Source organism: Malaclemys terrapin, chromosome 6 (genome assembly GCF_027887155.1).
Source record: "Malaclemys terrapin pileata isolate rMalTer1 chromosome 6, rMalTer1.hap1, whole genome shotgun sequence".
In the NCBI taxonomy this organism is placed as follows: Eukaryota; Metazoa; Chordata; order Testudines; family Emydidae; genus Malaclemys; species Malaclemys terrapin.
In genome coordinates this window covers 110,089,169-110,110,640 of record NC_071510.1, presented here as the reverse complement: position 1 = coordinate 110,110,640, position 21,472 = coordinate 110,089,169, and the positions used below count along the sequence as shown (strand labels likewise).

At 42.6% G+C, this 21,472-nt stretch overlaps 1 protein-coding gene across 1 annotated transcript; it reads left to right on the top strand.

The window, feature by feature from the left end:
• Positions 1 to 1,293: 1,293 nt before the first annotated feature.
• On the top strand, positions 1,294 to 21,449 carry TTC23L (tetratricopeptide repeat domain 23 like). Its single transcript, XM_054032577.1, has 11 exons — positions 1,294 to 1,391; positions 1,835 to 2,024; positions 4,103 to 4,226; positions 8,857 to 9,016; positions 10,195 to 10,320; positions 10,563 to 10,740; positions 12,755 to 12,863; positions 15,279 to 15,406; positions 17,987 to 18,136; positions 19,060 to 19,142; positions 20,959 to 21,449. The coding sequence occupies exons 1-11, from the start codon at positions 1,327 to 1,329 to the stop codon at positions 20,996 to 20,998; spliced, it is 1,353 nt and encodes a 450-aa protein (XP_053888552.1). The 5' UTR covers positions 1,294 to 1,326; the 3' UTR covers positions 20,999 to 21,449.
• Positions 21,450 to 21,472: the final 23 nt, after the last annotated feature.

The following is a 21,472-nucleotide window of genomic DNA, read 5'->3' as shown; positions in this document are numbered from 1 at the left end:
CCCAAATGCACCCCAGGAAATTGTAAAGTTCTGCTCCAGGCAGCTCTTTACAAATGTTTTGAGTTCTAACCTAACCACTCTAGAGTTCAGGTCAGATACAATGCCCAGATGACAAGGATATAAAGAAATTCCAGTGTTTTGTATGACTGTTGAGGGTCAACTGTGTACTCAGCCCTGGATGGTTCAGAATATCAACTCAGAAATGAGCTATTCAGTTCAATTTTGATTTAGTTAAATATCACTTGTCAGCAAATTAAACACTTCTAGATAGTGTGACACTTATCCGCTGGAAGTACATGTGATTGGGGAGTGTTGACTGCAAAAAATGGAAAGACAAAGCTGTGTACACTTTGGAAGGTCTAGCGTTTGGGGTTGTTTTTCTTAATTTTACTTCCTGATGGATATTCTCATTGTAATGCGTATAATCTCTCCCCTAAACTAAGATGTTACGGTATTATTATTAAATAAACATAACTAATCTTATACTTAGATTGGAAGGGTCAGGGCTGGCTCTAACTTTTTTGCCACCCCAGGCAAAAAAGAAGAGCGCCGCGCCGCCGTACCCCCCCCCACGAGCGCCGTGCAGCTGACCCCCCCCAGCACCCTGTGCCCGAAGCCCCGCCCCTGAGCACCGCGCAAGCCCCCCCAGTGCTGCACTGCCTGAAGCCCCGCCCCTCCAAGCGCCGTGCCACCTGAAGCCCCTGTCCCCCCTCCGAGCGCCGTGCCGCGCCAACCCCCGCCCTCCCATCCGAGTGCTGCGCCAGCCCCCGCCCCCCTCCAAGTGCCGGCCGCCCGAAGGCCCCCCCCCCAGCGCCGCGGAAACAAAAAAAATCCTCCAGCGCTGCCCCTACGAACCAATAAATAAATAAATTAATTAAAACCCGAGCGCCGCCCTGCCCCAAGGTGCTGCCCCAAGCATGTGCTTGGTGGGCTGGTGCCTGGAGCTGGCCCTGGGAAGGTCTTTGTGGCAGGGGGCTTGTCGTCTTGTTCTGTTTGTCCAGAACCTAGCACAATGAGTGATGAGGTACTACTGCAATACAAATAAAAACATTATTTATGCTTTATTTGCATTGCAGTAGAACCAGGGCACCATTGTGCTAAGCACTGTGCAAACATATAATGAAGAGATGAGAGAACAGATGGATACAACCACTAGAGGAAGTATGAGATAACAGTGACACAGTTTTGATGAGCACATTGATAACTCTGAGAGAGGTAGGTTAACTGGTTCTGTTCCAGTTTATTTTGTGAAAAAAATACATTCATCGTTCATGTTACTTCTGAACAGTTTCAGTTCGGACCTCCATAGTATTTCTTGATAAGAAGATGATGCAAGATAGCCCAATATATATCCCTACAGATTCAAGCCATGGTGCTGTGGACTCTCACTTGTAAGTTATTAAACTTTTCTTTTTAAAGGGTGATCTTTATTTTTACTATCTGCCCCATTATCTATAACTTCACCTTTCCCTTCCCCACTGTAGTAACCATTCTCTTTGTTTTATTGGGTTATAAGTTAAGATGGAGCCACATTGATCATTCTATAATGGTTTTTCTTGTAAATTTATTATACAGCACTCTTCCAAGAGGGCAAAGAAGGGCTTTGTAAATAAAAATAATCTCCCATCAGACAAAAAAAGTCTGTGTTTTTTTTTTTTTTTAATCTTATAACCAGGTTATAGGCTTTAGTCTAATTGTTAAAGGTAACACTGCTGTTATGGTTATATTTTTAAGCATTATTCCCAGTTTTGTGTTTAAATGAAGTGTAGCAGCTAATGGATGAATCTGAAATAAACATCATCAGTAATACAACCTTATAATATATTATGATCAGGTCCCAGGAAATCAGCACCACTGCCTCTGAACATCGGGATGAGTCAAACAATGAGAGCACAGCAAGAGATAGTGAAGGAGAAGAAAAGAAAATGAGGAAAAAAGCACTGCCTATGGACTGTGCTCCAGCACCAAATGAGAAATTAGAACAAGCACAGAAGATGGCAGAAAAGTTCATTAAAGAAAAAGAGGTAACTGAAATTGGACCTGGCCCTTTTGCTTATAAGTTACTTTTTAAAAATCCTCTGTTTATTCATTTCAGTTTGAAACGCCTCAGCATTATCACCAATGGTGTGAGATTGGAAGCAGTGAGGTTTTATGTTACTTGGAAACGTGTCAGATTGATAGTACTGAGAACTGAAATTCTATAATGATTTATCAGTGTAAAAGGCTAGCTAGTCTCATGTGGTTAATGCACAGGACTGGGACTCAGGAGATCTGGGGTTAATTCCAAGCTCTGCCACAAACTCCTTGTAGCCTTGGGAAAGTCACTTAATCTCGGTTCCCTGTCAGTGAAGTGGTAATAATAAGACTACCTTTGCCCATCTTGTCTATTTAGATTGTAAACTCTTTGGGTAGCAATTATCTCCTGTTTGTTTAGTACGTAGCACAATGCAGCCTTGGCATCAGTTGCAGTCTCTAAGTCTAGATCCTCAAAGGTACTGTACTTAGGCACCTAACACTGATTGATTTCAGGCCTAGGTGCTACTGTAGTAGAAATAATAAATAACGTAACAGGTGATTGGAAGCAGTAGTTCCAGCTTCGTTGTGTGTTACAGCCCTGACTAGGAGGGAGGGATGACAGTAGTTAAGGTTAGTCTTTGGCTCTTGGTCAAGACTACACAAACTAGTAGCACTAGTGGCAAACTGTGACCATGCTTCCGCAATAGGCACTCTGTCTGGTAGGAAGTGGATTGAATGACTCATTGATTTCACATATGCCACCTATAAGTCATGGAATGGTAATGACTTTGGGTGACTGCCAGTTTAGGCTGACTCAAGCCAATAACCATAAGGTCAGAGGTTCTCTCCCTATTACAAATACTGTGTCATCCAGCCCTCAGTGAAATTATTTCTTCTGTAGGAAGTGAAGTAACTCAAGGCCATGTTTAACAGATCACAAGGTCCCACCGCATAATTTTTAAATGACCCATACAAAGGGGTAGCAGGTTTGCTGTTCAGCTGTTGCATTACTTTATTTTAATTGTAGTAAAGCTGATGTTTCGATCATCTTTTTCCCAAGTAGGGGCTTTCTGTTGTAGGCAGCATCCAAGTCATTCAGTTCCTACCAGGAAAGATTCAAAAAATTAGCAAGCATTTTTGGGAACCCAAATATAGATGTTGAGCCTAATAATAGCAGCGGTGGGATGTTAGTCATCATCATGATGTTTCTGATAACTCTCAACAACCCTGAGATATTAATAGTCACATGGTATTTGCAATCTTTAAAAATCTTTTTAGCCGGCTGCTGAGGCTCCTTCCCACCATGCCTGCCTGTGCAAAGATCTCCTCATCAGCTCCCTCTCATTGCAGCTCCTCCACATGCTCATTCCTTATGCCGAGACCACAACCACCCTGTTTCCAATAAAAGGAATTCCTCTACTTGCTCCCTCTCACTGTGATCCTTTCCCAGGGAGTCCCCCATCTGCTTCCTCCTGCACCTCGAGTCTCTGTGCAGACAGACAACAACAAAGCTTCGGTGGCTACAAATATTCATATTTGTCCCTTGAGGAGTCTCGGAAACAGCCTTGTTAAAGGTTCCAAGCTAGGGTCCGTGCTGCATCTCCTGACAGAAGCAGCACGGCCCAGGTGGAGGAAGCAGACATAGGTGGCTTTATGCCACCTTTGCACTGCCCAGATTCTGGGCTTCTGCAGGGGCTGAAATGGCTCTTGTGTAAAGTAATACAGCCCTTGGGGACACTAAGTTAGAGCAGCCAGGCCTAGAATCCCAGAGGCTCTGAGTGTTGCAATCACTCTCCCTCCTGCCTTCAGCCCCGGCCTTTCCTCCTAATATGGGCAACACAGGGCTACTTATGTCAACCCTAAGCTGGGGAAATTCTCCCTCACCTGTTACTGCTCTGGGGGCAAATCTGACCCTACACTCATAAAACAGACTGACTCAGAGCTGTGATATTCTAGTAACAAATGCACAGAGAACACATGGTTTTATTCTAACCGATATGTAGACACTTCCCCACCTCTCTTGGAGAAAACTCGGGGGGGCAGGATGCTTACACAAAAATAATTTCTACTCTGTTTTGTTCTTCAGGTGTATAAAGCCAACAGGGAACTTATTAGATGTGTGGCTCTTACTAGAATTATCTATGGAGACGGTCACTGGCAACTGGCACAAGCATTCGCCAACCTGGCTCACAGCTATTTAATACTTCAAGGTAAAAATCTAATTTCAATCGTCCCCCATCAAAAACTTGGAAGATAGTGAAATGGCTTCACTACTTTGATCCTGCAAATATTTATGAATGTCCCATAATGGGACTACTGGATGAGTAAAGTTACTTACATGCATATGTTTGTGCAGGACTGCTCCATTAATAATGAAAGCACATGTTATGGTAGGAGTCACCCGATGGTGGTATTACACAGAATCTTACAAGTTCTTTTTACCGTGGAAGCAAGTTTTTATTTTATGAAGAAATGTTGTGGTGATGTTAGTTTTGTTATGAAGTTGCCCTTGGAGAGAGACTCTGGCAGATAAGAGTTTGCACTCTGTCTCCAGAATTTTTTCCAAATATAGAAAATAAGGCAAAGTAACTTCCTGGGAATGCCTGTCTGAGACTTCTGGAAGAAGAGATTGCCGGGGTGCTGTTTGTAACTTCCTCTTTTCCAGGACTGGTGTATATGTGTAATAAAGCAAGTTACACCTAGGAGATACCCAGAATCTGCATCATTGATTTCTTCTTCACTGCGAAGCTGACCTGCAAGGCCCCCGACTTCTGCTACTACTAGACAGAGGGGCTATGCTGGTCTCAGAAGCGGAACTCTAGTATCAGTAGAAGGGTCAATGCACATTTTCACCTCAGAGTGCATAATAGTTCATTTCCCCCCCAAAACTAGAGATCAATGAGCTAAATTCATCCCTGGTGTAAGTTTATTGGAGCCAAAATTGAGTCAGTGGTTTCACAAGTGTACATGTGAGAGCAGAATTTGGCTGAGGACTGATGGTTAGTAAGCGAGCTGTCCATTCATATCTGTCTTATAGTTGGATATAGCATACTCATCGCATAAATCAGGACTTCTTTATGGATGCGGTGCTTGCCAAGCCAATTTGCGGCAGCTTCATCAGCAAAGTGCAGAGCCCTCAGTCCACCGTCAAATCTGGTCAGACAGCAGCTATCAGTGATGTGTGACATTGGCTGTCTTTGACCACAGCTGCCTGTGGTATCCTCTCATTGGCCCAAGGAGTGAAGGCTGCCTGCACATGGACCCTGGCCCATTCAGAATTGGTTCAGAAGGACCCCTGAGCAGTTTGGCAGATCAAAGCCAGGTACACACATGGTTGGGTCAATTATAAGAGACTGGTTTCTGGTGCCAGATGGAGACCATTCTTCACCTCACATCAATGTCACAGAGAAATCTGGGCAGGGCAAGTGGCCCACAATGGGTGCCTCAACGACAAGCGCACTCGTGGGTAGTCAAAGAGTTCTCTGTATAGTGGTAGGCTCAGGCTTGCCCGGATCTTCTCAGTCATTCTGGCTGTAGCATCCTCATGATGGATATGTGGAGGAGTGATGCTGCTTAACATAGGGAGCCACGGTACTGGTGTGGGTCGAATCATCCCAGATTCGACGTGAGATGAAGGGAGCCAGACCGGAGCACAGTATTCTGCTGCAGAGTAACAGAGGGCTAAACCGGATGATTGGAGAGTTTGAGCATTTGCTCCCCATGAAGTGCTGGCCAATTTGTTTAGAATTCTTCACCTTGGCCGCAGTTTTCCTCAGGTGGTTAACATACATGCGAGATCTATCTAGGGTTACTCCGAGATAGACAGGGTGGGAATCTGTGTTTCAAGTAATGTCCATTGAGAGAAATATTCAGTTCTTGGTCTGTTCTGGTTTTGTAAAGATGGAACACACTGGAAACTGTCTTGGTCACACTTGTTGTAAATGCCACCGACTACGGTATTCGGCCATCTTAATCAAGTCAGCATGTAGGTTGTCTTCAAGTTCTTGGAATGACCTTGCTTGGACACCTAAGCAAATGTCATCTGTGTATATGAAATTGCAGGACTGGGTGTATGTAAGGTCATTTATCTAAAGGTTGAAAAGCATCGGTTTCAGCACAGAGCATTGGGGGTAGACCATTGGTTTGCCTTTCCATGCAATAACTTTGACTCCTATGTGCACTCAGAAACATCTGTTGCAGAGGACAAGGTCAATGACGTTAACTACCCAGGCTGGGAGTGCTTGTGATAATTTGACTAAGAGTCCCATGTGCCAGACTGTGTGATATGCTGCTGTCAGGTCCAGCAATATGGCTCTCGTCTTCAGGTTTTTCTGAAAACTGTTTTCAGTTAATGTTTTCAAAGGTAGCACTTGATCGCAGGTGCTCTGACCTCTCTGAAAGCCTGCTTGCTTAACGCTGATTATTGACTCCGCTTCTGGGAAGATGTGCTGAAGAATGAGACGCTCCAGGACCTTAAATGGCACAGACAATGGAGATATTGGTCAATAGCTTGCAACATTATGTGGCTCTTTCCCCAGTTTCAGGAGAGCAATGACTTCTGACGTTCGCCATGTCTTCAGAAGCTGTACTTTACTGACCTCTCATGTGAAGAACTGCACCAGCCACTGGTGAGCCTGAGTTCCAAGATGCTTTAAGAACTCTGGCGATATGTTGTTTTAGTCCGCAGTAGGGCTGCTCCTAATATCACTCAGAATATTGTCAAACTCGGTGGCTGTGAGCCAAGTGGTGTTTCTCTGATGGAACTGATGCCATTTGTCATGGACTTGTTGTCTTACATGTGTCTAATTTGGGGCCTTTGACACAGTCAGCAGATGGCTAGCAGCTTGATTTGGAGTGACTGGTCGGCGGCTTTGGGCTGGTGGTTGCTGAGCTCCACCGAGATAACAAATAAAATTCCAGCACTTCCAGCTTAAGTGGGGCGTCTAGATTCCAAGGTGTCCCTTCCCATTGTGCCCATCCAGCAGCATCCATTAACTCAATGAGGTGATCAGCAATATGTGGATCACCAGAGGATTCACACTGTCTGAGTAGTTTAGCACATTCAGCATCAAGGCACAGCATATAGACTGGATGGTGGCTGCTAAGTAGGGATGTGCAAGTGGCTTTGAAGATGGCTCCTCAGAATCAACTGGAAGCTTCGCAGTTAGTAGGATTGAAACCTACTGTATTAGTAGGACAGAGATTGAGTTTCAAAGCAAGGTTTAAGAGTTAACTTCAGCTCTGTGGTAGGAAATATCATAATGATGGGCTCCTTCACCTTCCAGAAGAAGAACTGAAATCATGTGGTTTCTGTATGTTGTGTCATCTTGTCTACTCCATGAGCTGGCCTGGAGCACAATAGCAATGATTACAAATAAAGGGGAATAGAAAAGCAGGGACACAAAATCATTTTAAAAATGGAAGTGGAGTTACATTCCTCATTTCATAATTTCGCCTTCCAAAGTTAACAATGAAATAAGAACAAATGTTCTATACTCCATAATGCTCATTGAATTGCAAGCCTAAAACACAGTTCCTAATAGGAATTATATGGATTAAGTGATTATGTATCTCAGTTTATTTTTCTACTAACTCTGTTACTCACAAAAAAATGTTTGATTTATAAAACAAGTTTTCAACTTTTTTTTTTATGCATATCAGATAAAAAATCTAGCTTCTGGAAGACCCCAGCAAATTTCAGCCAATGCTTTCTGGGTTTTGTATGCATTCCTGGATTGCATCAAGATATTTCCGCCTGGGGAATGGAACTACGCTAACCTGTATGTTAAGAGTGATCAGAATAATTGCAGTGACCTATAAAAAATTGCAAACTGGAGAAATGCTGCCATCTACCTTTAGTTTGAAATTAAAAATGAACCAATGTATTCCCTGGGCACAGACCAGTCTAGAGGCCACTCAGCATTAATATGCTCTGAGTGCTATTGATGTTTAGAAATACAAGAAATATTGCTTGTATCAAAAGTGAGTAAATTCCTTGAGTTTCATAATCACAGACTCCTAACTGTCCTGGGACAATTTCGGAGAATTAGATCTCCTTGCTCTCAGACAGATCTCCTTATGTATTTGTTTACATCCTCTTTATCAATGTCTAAAGCAGGGGTTCTCAGGACAAATTATTTGGTGGCCTCCGAATGTGGCCACCAACTCTTCCTCGTGGCCGTTCTCACAATTTTTCCTAAAATACATAATTAGCTTTAGGAAAAACAAATAAATATGCACATCCAAATCACTGTAATTTATTTATTTCCAGGTACTAAGTCTGCTATGAAAAGTGATATTACCAAACATACAAGTATCACTTTTCGCAGCAGATTTACTGAGCCCCGCAAGTCTGGGGACAAATTAAACCGTGGATGGGGGATCGGGGGAGGCAATGGGGGGAAAGGTTGGCTGGAGAGAGGGATGCATTAGGACTAATGATAAAACAGATTATTACTCTCCTAAAAGATGTTTCATCTGGGGAATGTTGTACAATCTGCGACTCTGCTGGGTCCTTTCATCTGCCTATTTTCCCTACATGTAACATCTTTATCTGCATAGTTGTTCTGAAGGCTATTTATTATATCTGTGTTAAATAGCTTTAAGGGATTATTTCCCACCCCTGAAATTCTCCTAATTGTTTTCTTATACATCTGGTATGAAATCCTGGCCCCCATAAAGTCAATGGTACAGCTTCCTTTTGGCTTTAGTAGAGCTAGAATGTCATCCCTAGTGTCTAAATTGAATCTCTTCAGAGAATCGCATAGTTCAGGTCTTATTTTCAGTTTGAAGTTGCTGCTGTTGTTTTTATTAGCAAGCTCATTCATCGTCTTCTCCTAGGTCTTCCTGCACAGGCCATAGAGCATGCGGAATCAGCCAAACGTACCATGCTGATAGGGATTCGTACGCCTGCAGCAACTCCAGAGGACAAAAGAGAAATATTAGGAACTCTTGTGACTATCTACTTTACCTTGGGCGTAGCACATCTGGCACAGAACAAATATCCTTGCACTTGACAATACTATTTTATTATTAAAATGCCTAATACAGAATGTTTATTAAATATGTAATAATCATTAATACTTATTAAATAGTGTTTTTTTTCCCTCTTCCAAGTGCTCCATACAATAACTAATTAATCAAGTGGCAGAATATATCTGTGAGATAGGTGGGCAAGTGTTCTTATTCCAGATGGGAAAATCAAGGCCAAAGAAGTTAAATGACTTTCCCAAGACCTCAGAGGGGGTGGATGTCAGAGCCAAGCTCAGAACTAGAAATAAGGCACATTTTTAACCAAACACGGTGATTAACCATTGGAACAAACTACCACAAGAGGTGGTGGATTTTCTATCACTTGAAGTCTTCAAATTGAGAGTGGATGTCTTTCTGAAAGATAGGTTTTAGTCAAACACAAGTTATTGGGCTCAATATAGGAGTAACTGGATTAAATTCTGTGTCCTGTACTATACAGGACATCATACTAGATTGTTTAATGGTCCCTTCTGGCCTTAAAAAAACTATGAAAACTGGCTCCCAGTTCTGCACATCCACTACACACTTTTACCCACCAATCTTATTTTGTTGTTACATGTTAGGGCTGTGCACAGACCCTGATACTTTTATTTCTCTTTGGAGAAGAAAGTTCCAGAAAGTGATATAAATTAGGATTTCTAAAGTGGTGAAATTTCACTGGAAGGCTCCACCAAGCCAAAAATCCTACATGAAGCCCAGATGAAAATTCAATACAGAGAATTTTATACCATTTCCTGCTTCCCCACCTTCCCATATTCAAGCTCTCTAAACCCTGTCATCTTGTCTTGTTCATTCTCTCTTTAATTGTAAATGCTTCAGATTGGAATATGGCCACCCTCTATGTTCTGAAGAACGCCACGTACATTTGCAGATCTTTGTAAGTGAAGACAGCAATGGATTTTTATGAATAACCTAATTTACTACATCCTGTAACGGAGAGTTCCCATCCACACCTCAAAGATATCCCCTGTAAGTGAGAGGCAGGAAATCCAAAACAATATGCTTCGAAACTGTATTGATTGTATTACAAAGACAGTTTTGGAAGCTAACACCTGTACAACTTGTTCTTTTCTGGTTAGTTTCTGCCTACATGGTTTTCTTTGTTTACTAGCATATATTTTTGGTGGTTTTCCTTGACTGTTCCACTGGCAAAGAATCCTATCTCAGTCTGCAGAAGGCAGAGAGACTCATGGCAGAACTTCAAGAACTGGATGGGAGAGTGAGCATGGGATTAAAAATATCTGAGAAAGATTTAGTCATTGCATTGGGCAGGTAAACACAAAAACCAAAATGAATGCCATGTGTGTGAGCAGGTGCTTGGGCTTTTATGTAAATGGTATTTTACTATTTCTTTTGTAACAGAAAATGGATTAGTACAAGGGTAAAAGACTTCACTGGGAGTTTTATGTGTGCAAGGAAAACAGGATGAGGGCCTCTGAGCCTGTCTCATGCGTCCACTGATATGGACAATAATCTTTTTACTAGAGAACCTAACTTTCCCCACTTTCTTTCAGGACATGTTTGCAGCAAAACATGTTGGACTTTGCCACAAGTTATTTTGAAAAAGCTGTTGATGCAGTAATTTCAACTGAAGGCGATACAGCTCCAGAACTGATAAACCTTTATCAGAAAATTGCCCAAAGTGAGCAACTGAAGAAAAACCATGAAAGAGCCATAGCATATTTATTACAGGTAGGAAGTCTCATAAATCTTTTTAGAGCAACAGGACTAATTAAAAATCACAGCTCTTAGTTGCTATGATTAAAGTTAACTAATTTGTTTGTTATTCACTTTAGCAAGGATCTGCTGAAGAACCCTAACAGGAAACAGCCAATGATGTGAACATGGTATAGGGAACCATAATAGCCACTTTTGCCCTAACAATTGGCAACTAGGAAAAGAGCTTTACTAACATATATAGTCAGTGATGCACAAATGTGTTACAGAAACTGTTCTTGGAATTTCTTTAGAGAGTTCTACTCTAAAAAATGACTCTCTAAAAATCCCATACATGAGTCCTGTTTGTGTCTCAACTATTTCCTTATCAAACTGTGCTCAGCTTACAATTAAAAAAAGATTTTCTCCTAACTGCCAGCTCTTTGAACCCAGCCTGGGATCTCCTGGGGCAGCACCTGTAATAAAGATTCTGCATGCCAAATCATGTCCACAGAGACACTTGTTCAACCTTAGAGCAGTCAGTGGTTTGTACAGATGTCACTGATTTGCCCTGTAATTGCCGCTTAGTAAACAATTCTGGGGATGATGCACAATGACTAGAACCCAGCTTGGTTTCCCATTGCTGTGTGGGCTCTGCAAGGCTGAAAGGAATATTTTGTCATTAAAGTCAGCAGCCGTGACTCTGAGTAATCACAGACACTAGGTCTGAATAAGAAGGGGCAATTTTTGCCCAGTCACTTTCTGAGCAGAACTGTATTTTAAATTATCTTCATCATAAGGGATGTTGCTCGTTAATCATATGTGCTAAGCATTGTTAGCAGGGTTTGAGCACTCAGACATCACAGTGATGGGAGCAGCATAAGAACCTGAACAGAACAGAAGATAACATGGTTCCTCTGAGAAATCCTCGTAGTACAGTTTAAAAATTGCAGCCAGAGTTGAATTAGAGCTAAAATGAGCCCGCATCCACCAAAGACCTTTTCCACCTGACAGACCCTTGTTCCCAGCCACTCTGGATAGATCCAACCTTTTCCCCACTACTCTTTTCCCCAAGTGAGGTAGCTCAGCTAGTCTAAGGTTATGCTGGCTGCAAGCAGCAATCAGCTGTGTTGCACTGCCATCTGCTGCTCTGCTTCAGTTCCTGTGAGAAGGGGTGTATAACATATGTACCAGGGCGTCATGAGGAAAGGCCTAAGCTTCAGTTCCACAGTGAGGCTGACACGTTACAGTGCTGAAACTTGCAGCACTCAAGGGGGTGTTTTTTCACACGCTGTAAAGTGCCAGTGAAGACAAGCCCTGAGAAAGAGAGTAACTAGAGATAATACGGTTTCTCCTATTCTAATAAAGCTTCTTCTATGATGTTGGAAGAAAGTGACTCTTTTTGTGATTCTTTACCACTGTCACATGGCAACTTCATGCAGAATTTTGATCCCCGCTTTCTGTGGGGTCTGAAGACTGAAGAACTTGACTTAAGCTGCCTGCCGCATCAGGCAAAGGCAAAACAGTGGCTGCTTGCTTTGAAACCATGCTACGCTACTTAACACTGTTTAAATAAACCACCCCCACCTTTACAGATCCAAAAGATAAAAATTAGAAACAGGTCTAAACCAGACACCCAGCTCCAAACACAACCAACTTGTGTATGTTTAAAATCTAAATCTGGACCTGAATCAGAATTTTAATGTAGATGCAAAGCAAAACCTGGGGTACAAATAGCTCTAACTTCTGGTGGGTTGGAAGCTTCCACCTCTCTCTAATAATAATAAAGATTTATTTATTTAAATATTTGCTCCTTGTGGGAGAGGCACAATCTGAGGAGAAGAGATACTGAGTGCTGGGTCAAATATCGGGAGTTAAACTGCTTTGTTTGGTGGAATTTTCCTGTTCCAGAGGGTTGCCTTGTTTCTGTACCTGTGGCTAACTCAACAAAGGTGGTGGTGTCTATGAAAATACCCGCCTTTGTAGACAGTCTATTTACTGTACTTGTATGCAGTGTTTATTTAGCCTAAATAATCTCCATCTTTGTTAGGCCCATTCCATTTGCATGGCTCTGCACAAGAAACTTAGTGTTGAAGCTGCTCAGACGGCCTTGTTGCTGGGCAAAGCTTATGCTGCAACTGGAGACCAGCAGCATATTGGTAAGTAAGGAAGAGGTTTACTGTACCAGAATTATGATTCTTCTAGTGCCTAATGTAATGCTAGAACATGCAGATGAGTCAGGAAATTCTAAAAATGTACGCAGCTAGTACATTAGGAATATACACACTAGTAAAAATGAGCTGACCTATGGAATATTCAACACCTGAAGTTTGTGAGATCATTGTCTGGAACTGGCACTTCACTCCACCTGTGGTGTGACAAGTTCTGCCCACAGTTTACCGATGTAAGCCACACTGAAGCCAGTGGAGGCTGCACAGGTGTCTCAAAGCAGAATCTGGACCATTGCATGTAACAGAAGATGAAGTGTTATTTTCTAGCAATAGCACCTGGAAGTTCAGGTGTGTAATATTCCCTGGATTGGTGGATATTTTTTTCCAGTGTGAATGCCCCTTTCTGCTGTCTTTAATGGGAGTTTCTACTGATTATAACTCATTTCCATTGACTTCAGTGGGAATTTTGAATGTAAGGAGTGCAGTATTGGACACCTGCTGTGCATCTGTAGAGCTTTATTAAATCATAGAATATCAGGGTTGGAAGGGACCTGAGGAGGTCATCTAGTCCAACCCCCTGCCCAAAGCAGGACCACGCCCCAGACAAACTTTTGCCCCAGATCCCTAAGTGGCCCATCTCAAGGATTGAACTCACGCTGGGTTTAGCAGGCCAATGCTCAAACCACTGAGCTAACCCTCCCCCCAACTTTGTTGATGCAGAATTAAGGTTGCCAGGTGCCCTTCCAGAATGCCAAGTTTAGCAAAACTCAAACCAGGAAATACCAAGCTAAGGTTGCATGGGCATTTACCTTAACTGTGTAGGTTTTGCTTTGCATCTATATTCAAATTCTGATTCAGGTCCAGATTTTACTTTAACGGTGCTGGCAGTAGCCACTGAGAATTATCTGCATGCACTCCAGCTGCATTCCCTTTGTGCTAAATGTTGTTGTATTTGAATGGTGCAGGCATACGTTGGAGCAGCTTCAGAGAGCTGTGACTGTGATATCGTGAGATCTGCATCTGAATCCCTGCCTATTTTCTCATCTAGATTTGCAGTTGATGTAATTATTACCTAATCACAGTAGTATAAGACCTTGCTTTTATATAGTGCTTTTCACCAGTAGAGCTCAAAGGAAAGAGGTACATGTGTACCTTGAAGTTCCAGTCTGCATAATTTCAATACAGAATTCTGTAGTTTGTGTCAGTAGCAGGGCACTGGGATCTTCTTGTCATGGGTATTGTTAGTAGTGAGATGGGATATGACAGCAATCTGTGGATTTAATAATATGTAGGGGAAATTTCAGGTTTAGTTGGTATCCTGTGTGCAAGTGTGAAGGGGTTGTAGAAGGCTATGAAGAGGCTGTTAAATTTTACAGGTGTGGTTTTCTGTCGGGGGAGCAGGTTCAGGGTGAGTGTAGGGCGATGCCAGGTAGCGCCTGTCCATTACAGTGAAGAGGCAGAGTGGTAGTCTGTGTTTATATAGGTGTAGTGAGACATCACTCAGAGGGCAGAGTTAAGGTTACATGAGTGTGTCTACCTTAAACGTATTTCCTGGTTTTCAGAAGTTTGAGTTTTGCTGAATTCAACGTTCTGGAAGGTGTATGAGCTGTCACCGCGCAACCTTAACTCTGCATTAACCAACTTTTTTTGCCATTTTTTCCTAGTTTAAAAAAAACCAGAAACGTTTGTTATAGGAGATAGTGGTCATTTAGACAGTTGTAGTTCTCATCTAGGTTTGCAGTTGATATGCTACTGTAGCTAGGAAATAATCAAAAGACCTAGTTTTTATATAGTACTTTTCATCAGTAGAGCTCAAAGACCTTTACATCATTATCCCCATTCTAGAGATGGGAAATTCATGGATCTTTAGACTATGTAAAGTGAGTTTACTGGTCTGAGTCCAGACCCCAGTGAACCGGTGTCCCCAGCACAAGCATTACCACTCCACCCAACACCTTCGAGAGCAGTATCAGCAGAGAGGCCCAGGAGCAAATGGCCATGGAAACTGAGTTACCCTTACAGGAGAGTTACCCCTCCAAGGAAAGGTTGAAGCCCATTGGCAGGGCAATGTAGTGAAGCCCATACACGCACTGCTGTGCTTTGCTTGTTCTGTAGATAAATTAGACTTCAGTCTAGCAGGTTTTCATGTGCCCTAAAACTATTTTGTTTAACCTTTTCTTATTAAAATAACTTCAGACTTCAATGAGGTTGCTTGGGATGTAAGTAGGGTCAAAATTTTGCCCTCTGCATCTAGGGAAGCTAGAAGCAGCTTTTTATACCCACATAGTTAAATTACTAATTAAATCCACTATTTGTGTGGGATTGTTACCTGGGCTGGAGCTGAGATGTTCTGTTCTAAAAGGATTCCAGTCTGTCAGTAATAATTACTGTGCTTATTTCTAGGGACGGCTGAAATGTATTTTACAGAGAGTCTGATTGCATATCAGGCAGCATTGGGTGCAAAGGATTCCCTGACACTTACTGCCATTGAGGAATTCAGTAAATGGCTTGTATATGTAGGGAAAAAACAGGTAACACCGAATACTAGCTTACAAGCTTACTTTCATGCCTTAGTGTTTGCAGCCACATAGAATGTGCATGTGCAGGTGTGTGTCAGAAAAAACACACCACCTTTAATTGCTCTCTGGTGTCATCAGCTCCCAGGGGAGGTTATGGCAGCCAGGAATGAGCAGTTTGCAGGACTAGGCTGGCTGCCCCTTCTACGCCTACTACAGGAAGGAAGGGTAGCATAGGAGCCACTTCACCAGCACTGTGCCACTGGAGGATCCCCCTACACGGGATCCTTCATGGACTGAGGGCAACTTTGCACTGGCAGTAGAGCCCAGAATCCATGGGTCTCTGTCCTACCGTCAATGTGGGCGAGGGAGAGCTAAAGAGCAAACAAATAGCACCACTGCCTGACACGGAATCTCCATGCCGCTTGGCATAGCCATGTATCACCTCACTTGTTTGGCAATGTAAAAGTCCTCAGGAGATACAATCCTGCTCCCATTCAACTCAATGAGAAAACTATTAAATGCAAGAGGAGAAAGTACTGACCTCCTATAATCTAGGTCATCTTTTTAATAATACACCTAACAGTGCATGTTAAGAGTTGCCCGAGCACTTATAATGGTAACTTGCCAGGCTGTTACCATTAGGAGGAGAAATTGATTATAAGAGTCAGGTATTTCTTTGTAAATAAACAGGATTGCACCAAAGTCTTATTTCCGTGAACACAGTAGGAGAAAACAGCAGTTTCCTTGTTCACAATTTCCATACCTGCTTTTCAGCCAGTTCTGTGCCCCAAGAAGGTCTGTCTCCAATCCCTCTCAGGGCCGTGCTCACACCTGTTTCCCTCACTGTGTGCTGGCTTTCTCTTGCTTTCACACAGACACACCAGCTGCAATCAGTCAATACCCCCAATGCATACATTTGTAAGCTTCCAGGAAAACCCCTCTACCTACATGGCTTAGGGCTTGGCTACGCTTGCGAGTTAGAGCACATTAAAGCAGCCCCTGGTGCCCTAAGTCCTGAGGTGTCCCCGTAGAGCGCCTGGACTCTGCAGCTGGAGTGCTCCTGGTAATCCACCTCCACAAGAAGCATAAAGCTTGCTGCGCTCTGGCTGAAACGCCCGGGTGTCAGTGTGGATGAGGTGTTGCATTACTGCGCTGTGATTGGCCTCCAGAAACGTCCCATAATCCCCTGAAGTCAAGTGGCCACTCTTCTCATTGTTTTGAAATTGGCTGCAGGCATGCAGATATCCCCTTTCAAAGCTCCATTTCTGACATCCAGCACGCTTATCTGCTCCGGGACAAAGCAAACCATTAGTGTGGAATGCTGTTGTTGTGCGTGTGGGGGGGGGGTGAGAAGAGGGGTCTGCTGCTGTCTGAACTTACAAGACAGCATGCTGACATGTTCTCAGCCCCCCAAAACACACTGTCTCGCCCCCCCACATACACACAACACACTCCCTGTCACATTCCACTCCCCCCCCCCCCCCCCACCGATTTGAAAAGCACGTTGCAGCCACTTGCACACTGGGATACCACAATACACTGCTCTTCGTGGCATTGCAAGAGCTGCGAATGTGGCCACGCCAGTGCGCTTGCACCTGACTGTAAACACCCGGCAGCGTTTTCCCTGCTGCAGTCTCCGAAGGCTAGTTTAACTCCTAGTGCTCTACATCTGCAAGTGTAGCCATGCCCTTAGTTTCAGCTTCACCTTGTATGCAGCCTGGTGCCCTGGGTGGTGGCTTCCACTGCCTCCAGCTAGCATATTCCATGAAGGAGCCCTGCAAACCCATCAGCTTTAAGATTTGTGATTACTTATAGCTCAAAGACATGCTTGATGGCAGCCATTAACACTTTCCAGTATAACATTAGGAATACAAGGGGTGAAATCCTGGCCCCACTGAAATCAATGTGTTGGCAGTACAGCCCAGAATCCATACTATTTACTTCATTGGGGCCAGATTTCTCCCATTTTTTATGAAGATCCTGTTTCTGTGTTCTGATTCCTCCATAAGCAATATTTGATGGACAGAGGGGTTTTTTTTTATGTAACTTTACTCTCTATACAGTATATTCTTGAAAAGTAAACAGTCACCCTAAAGGACAGCTCAATTAAAAGTAGGAGACTAAAGATAGTATTTTCAAAAATGCTTAGGCACTTTGGAAAATTTTGCCCTAAGATTATTTTTAAGGTACAGCATCCTCCAATGTTTTTTTTTGTGGTACAGAATTATACATAATGCAAAATAGTACACATTTACACTATAGTGTATGACCCTTCACATGCTTATTGTTAAAATACTGGACAGGTCCTACATTGGCTGGACATGGGACACAGGACATTAGGTGTCAAATAACAGACGTCTCATAGAGTCAGGTGGTCACCCTACCACACTTCCTGAGTTTCCATTTTGTAGAAGTGAAACTATCAGAATTATACTCCGTAAGGGTTCCAAATCATTGGAGAATGGCTGTAGATCCCAAGAAGCATTGGTGTTAAATTCCAAATAACTTAAACATGCAGCAGTCATTTAAAGCTGCTGATCCAAAAATGAATATATTTTTATGTGCTAACCTACGTTGCATTTTTCTCTGTAGCAGGCCTACAGGCTGCTGAAAGATTCGTTGAAGTCCATCATAGACACCTATGGCGATTTTAGTGAGAAGGCAGCTGAAACTTACCATATCATGGGCAGTATCTGCCTGGCAGAGGGAAAGATGAGAGAGGCTTACCAGCTGTTCAATAAGGTAATTATAATTACATTGCTAGTGATTTTCTTGGATTTACTGCCTCGTAGTTTTTGAAAATGTAAATGCACACTAATTTTCCAAACGATAAATCCTGCTAGAGATATCAGGCTTTATTTCTCTATAGATTCTCAAGGAGTCTGACGTGCAGATCTTATTCATGTTAGTAATGAGATTTGCCCACATAAACCTCCCATCTGTACCAAGTCCACACAGGGATTTGGGCTCAGCAGGCAACTGAAGATACAGCTGGCCAGCATCTACGTACCATACTTACTCCCCTGCAGAAACCCTGAATACTGGATTGGCTATCAATTGGGATTTAATAGTGTGGATGAACCGCCATGACAACTGCTACCACACAGCTAGGAAGGAGAAGCAGGCTATAAAACCTATGCTGTTGTGGGGAGGAGGGGGAACAGCCTCCCAACAGTGGCAACCTGTAGCTATCTCCTATCTTAAAAGCCCTCCTCCCACCCCAAGTGGAATGAATAGAAAGAAGCTCCATGAATTAAAATGTACAGTGATGTCCCTCCCCTCTCAACCAGGGAGAATCTAGCCCCTAGCCAGCCACTCTGCCTCAGTTTCCCCATCTGTAAAACTCTGGTTAATACCTGTATCACAAGGGTGTCATGCAAATTAATTAGTTAAGCAGAGTGCTTTGATGGAAAGTGCCATGTCATGCTGATAATATTATTTATATTATACCTGGATATTTAATTCTACAAGACCCAGCCATTTATGCTTCTTAGATTCTAATTCAGATTTTTACAAATACTCCTCTGACATCACTGAAGTCCTTTCTAGGCAGAACCACTGGAGTTCCTTTGCTAATATGTAGATAATCAGTACTTCTGCAACTTGATTGATTTTGAAGTTGGATTATACAGTGTATCACTTCTCGTTCATTTTATGCTAAACAGTGTTTGCAGATTCAAATAGCTGTTTATGGGCCTCGCAACAGGAAACTGAAAGACATGCAAGAGCTCCTGACTGCATTAGAGAGGTGATCTCATCAGCATTGTTATTTATAATGTAATATTGCATATTGTCAAGATGCTGTCCCTACTTCAGGGCAAGTAGCAGCTTGCTGGTAACAAATGTCTATATACAGTACTGAGTCTTGTTTAATATAATGAACAAAATTAAATAGGGATTTCTGGGATGGGGGCCTGGTCTCTGTGTTGCAGATCTGGAGAGGCACAGCCCAGGAATAGGGAACAAAATGGCTTTAGAACACCTTTGTGCCATCTGGATTCTAGGCTACTGGGGGCAGGCGGCAAAATAGCCCCCGCACCATAAATTAGAGCAGCCTGTAAGCACATCCTGGCCCGGGTTGCCAATGGACTGTACAGTAATCCAGCTACCCTAGAACATTCAGTGATTTGCTGCTCCCTCTCCCACACATTGTATGTTATAGGGCTGCTTATGTTGACACCTCACCGCTTCTGTGCTGTGGGAGTTTTCCCCTCGCTCCTGTAGAGTCACTGTACGTGGCCACAGCGGCACAGAAGGTCTGGAGTAGATGCCAGAATCAGCACCTGGATATCTCATCCAATGCAATTAACAATGGCACATGGAGTCTTTTGCCATTGAATTACTGGTTCTAATTCAAATCAGGTTAGCAGTGCCTGAAAGTTGTTACCGTCTGATATTTGCTCAGCCAAAACCAGTTTCTAAAATTTCACTGGTCATTTAGTCTTACTGAATTCTATGCTAATTCTCTCTAAAATCCCCATCTTGATTAACTTCTAAAGGAGCAGCAGTCAATCTAAGGATTAGGGACTAGGTCTGCAACTGTGAAAATGAAGCAATTTTAGTTAGAATGATGATGTTCTGTATTAGCATTTTTTTGTCTCATTCATTTATTTAACCCCTGCACTGTAAAACGTACTTGCTAAACCTTGTGCTGCAAGAATTACTTGTGTAGAGTACTTTACAAGATATAGTTTAGACAGGTCCCTGCCACAAAGAGTTTACAATTTAAACTAGTTGGATACACTTTCTCCTCCTGACAAAAACACCGCTCCACCAATCAATGTCTCAGCCCCTGAATTTTCAATCAGTCTCCGGGAAACCCCTTTTATTCTCCCTGAGTTAATCCTTGCTCAGACCTTCCTCTCCTTGGATGGTGGTGTCTATTGGTTTAGTGTCTTTCTCCATAAACGGAGCTTAATTGCTTCTTCCATTTAACCTAAATAAAAGGAGGCTGGCATGCCCATCACTTTGAGGTCTGTGACTGTCTACAGATGAAAAACTCACTTGATGGCAGCCATTAACCATGCCAGCATAACATTATCATCAGCAAAGTGCCAACAGTACGCTCATCTCTCTGAGGCACAGGAGAGAATACAGCTCACCCCCAGCATTTACATCCTAAACAGCACGTGAGAGAGACCATAAGTGAGAGAGTTAGAGCAATTCCCTGTCACCTTTGGAAAACCTGACAGAAACATTGATTTTCTCAGTTTCTCCAGTACTTTACATGGCACCAAAATGTTGTGGTTATCTTGTCAAATGATCACCAAGTCTTCCTGAATCAGGGGGTCAATCTCTAAAGGCAAGGTGTTTGGGTACAATTTGGATAAGGCATTTACTTACTACTGTGTTGGGGGTGATATAGGAAGCTACACAAATGGATAAGCATACAATTTGTATAACTAATCTGAGCAGTTGTGTCTCATTTTATAACAAGGCAGGTCTGATAACATTCTCCTGTTTGTCCGGTAAGTAGAATTTTCAGGGATATGTAGTCTACAAATAAAGGAATAGGAAAATGCCAAGAAAAATAAAATGATCTAAATGTACTTCCTCTACTGTAGGTCTCCAGCTGTCCATGAAGGGAACAGACTGCTGAAGTAGAAAAGACAGATGGTGCTAAATCATACTGTTGGCAAAAATCTTGGATCCTTAGCAATTGTGACAGCACATGAAACCAGAAACTAAGTTGGAGGATTAATTGGAGAACTCAGGTACATTGTACTTGTTATAATCAACTCAACAAAGTTCTGTAAATGTTTGCTTTAGTTTAGGAAAAAGCATCAACCTTCCAGGTAAACTTCCCCCTCCTATTATCCTTTCATTTTCTTTCTTACTATATTTTTAAGGTCTGGGTCTAATGGTAGCATATCAGATGTTCTACTGAGTATTAAAAAAATGGGCATAAATTACAAAAATCTTGCATGAATGACTCCTTTTGGAAAAGATATAGGAATACACGTTTACACATTTAAAAGTATTTCTTTTGAAGACATTCTACTAGTACTTTGGTGAATGAATGCAAAATATACCCAATGGAGAAACACAGATTGGATTATCCTCCCCTCCCCCCCCCCC

Excerpts from the sequence above, each read along its gene's own strand:
- TTC23L (XM_054032577.1), top strand. The coding sequence starts at position 1,327 with ATGATGCAAGATAGCCCAATATATATCCCTACAGATTCAAGCCATGGT. Across the intron at positions 10,741-12,754 it reads CCATAGCATATTTATTACAG|GCCCATTCCATTTGCATGGC; the intron begins GTAGGAAGTCTC and ends CATCTTTGTTAG. Across the intron at positions 18,137-19,059 it reads CTTACCAGCTGTTCAATAAG|TGTTTGCAGATTCAAATAGC; the intron begins GTAATTATAATT and ends TATGCTAAACAG.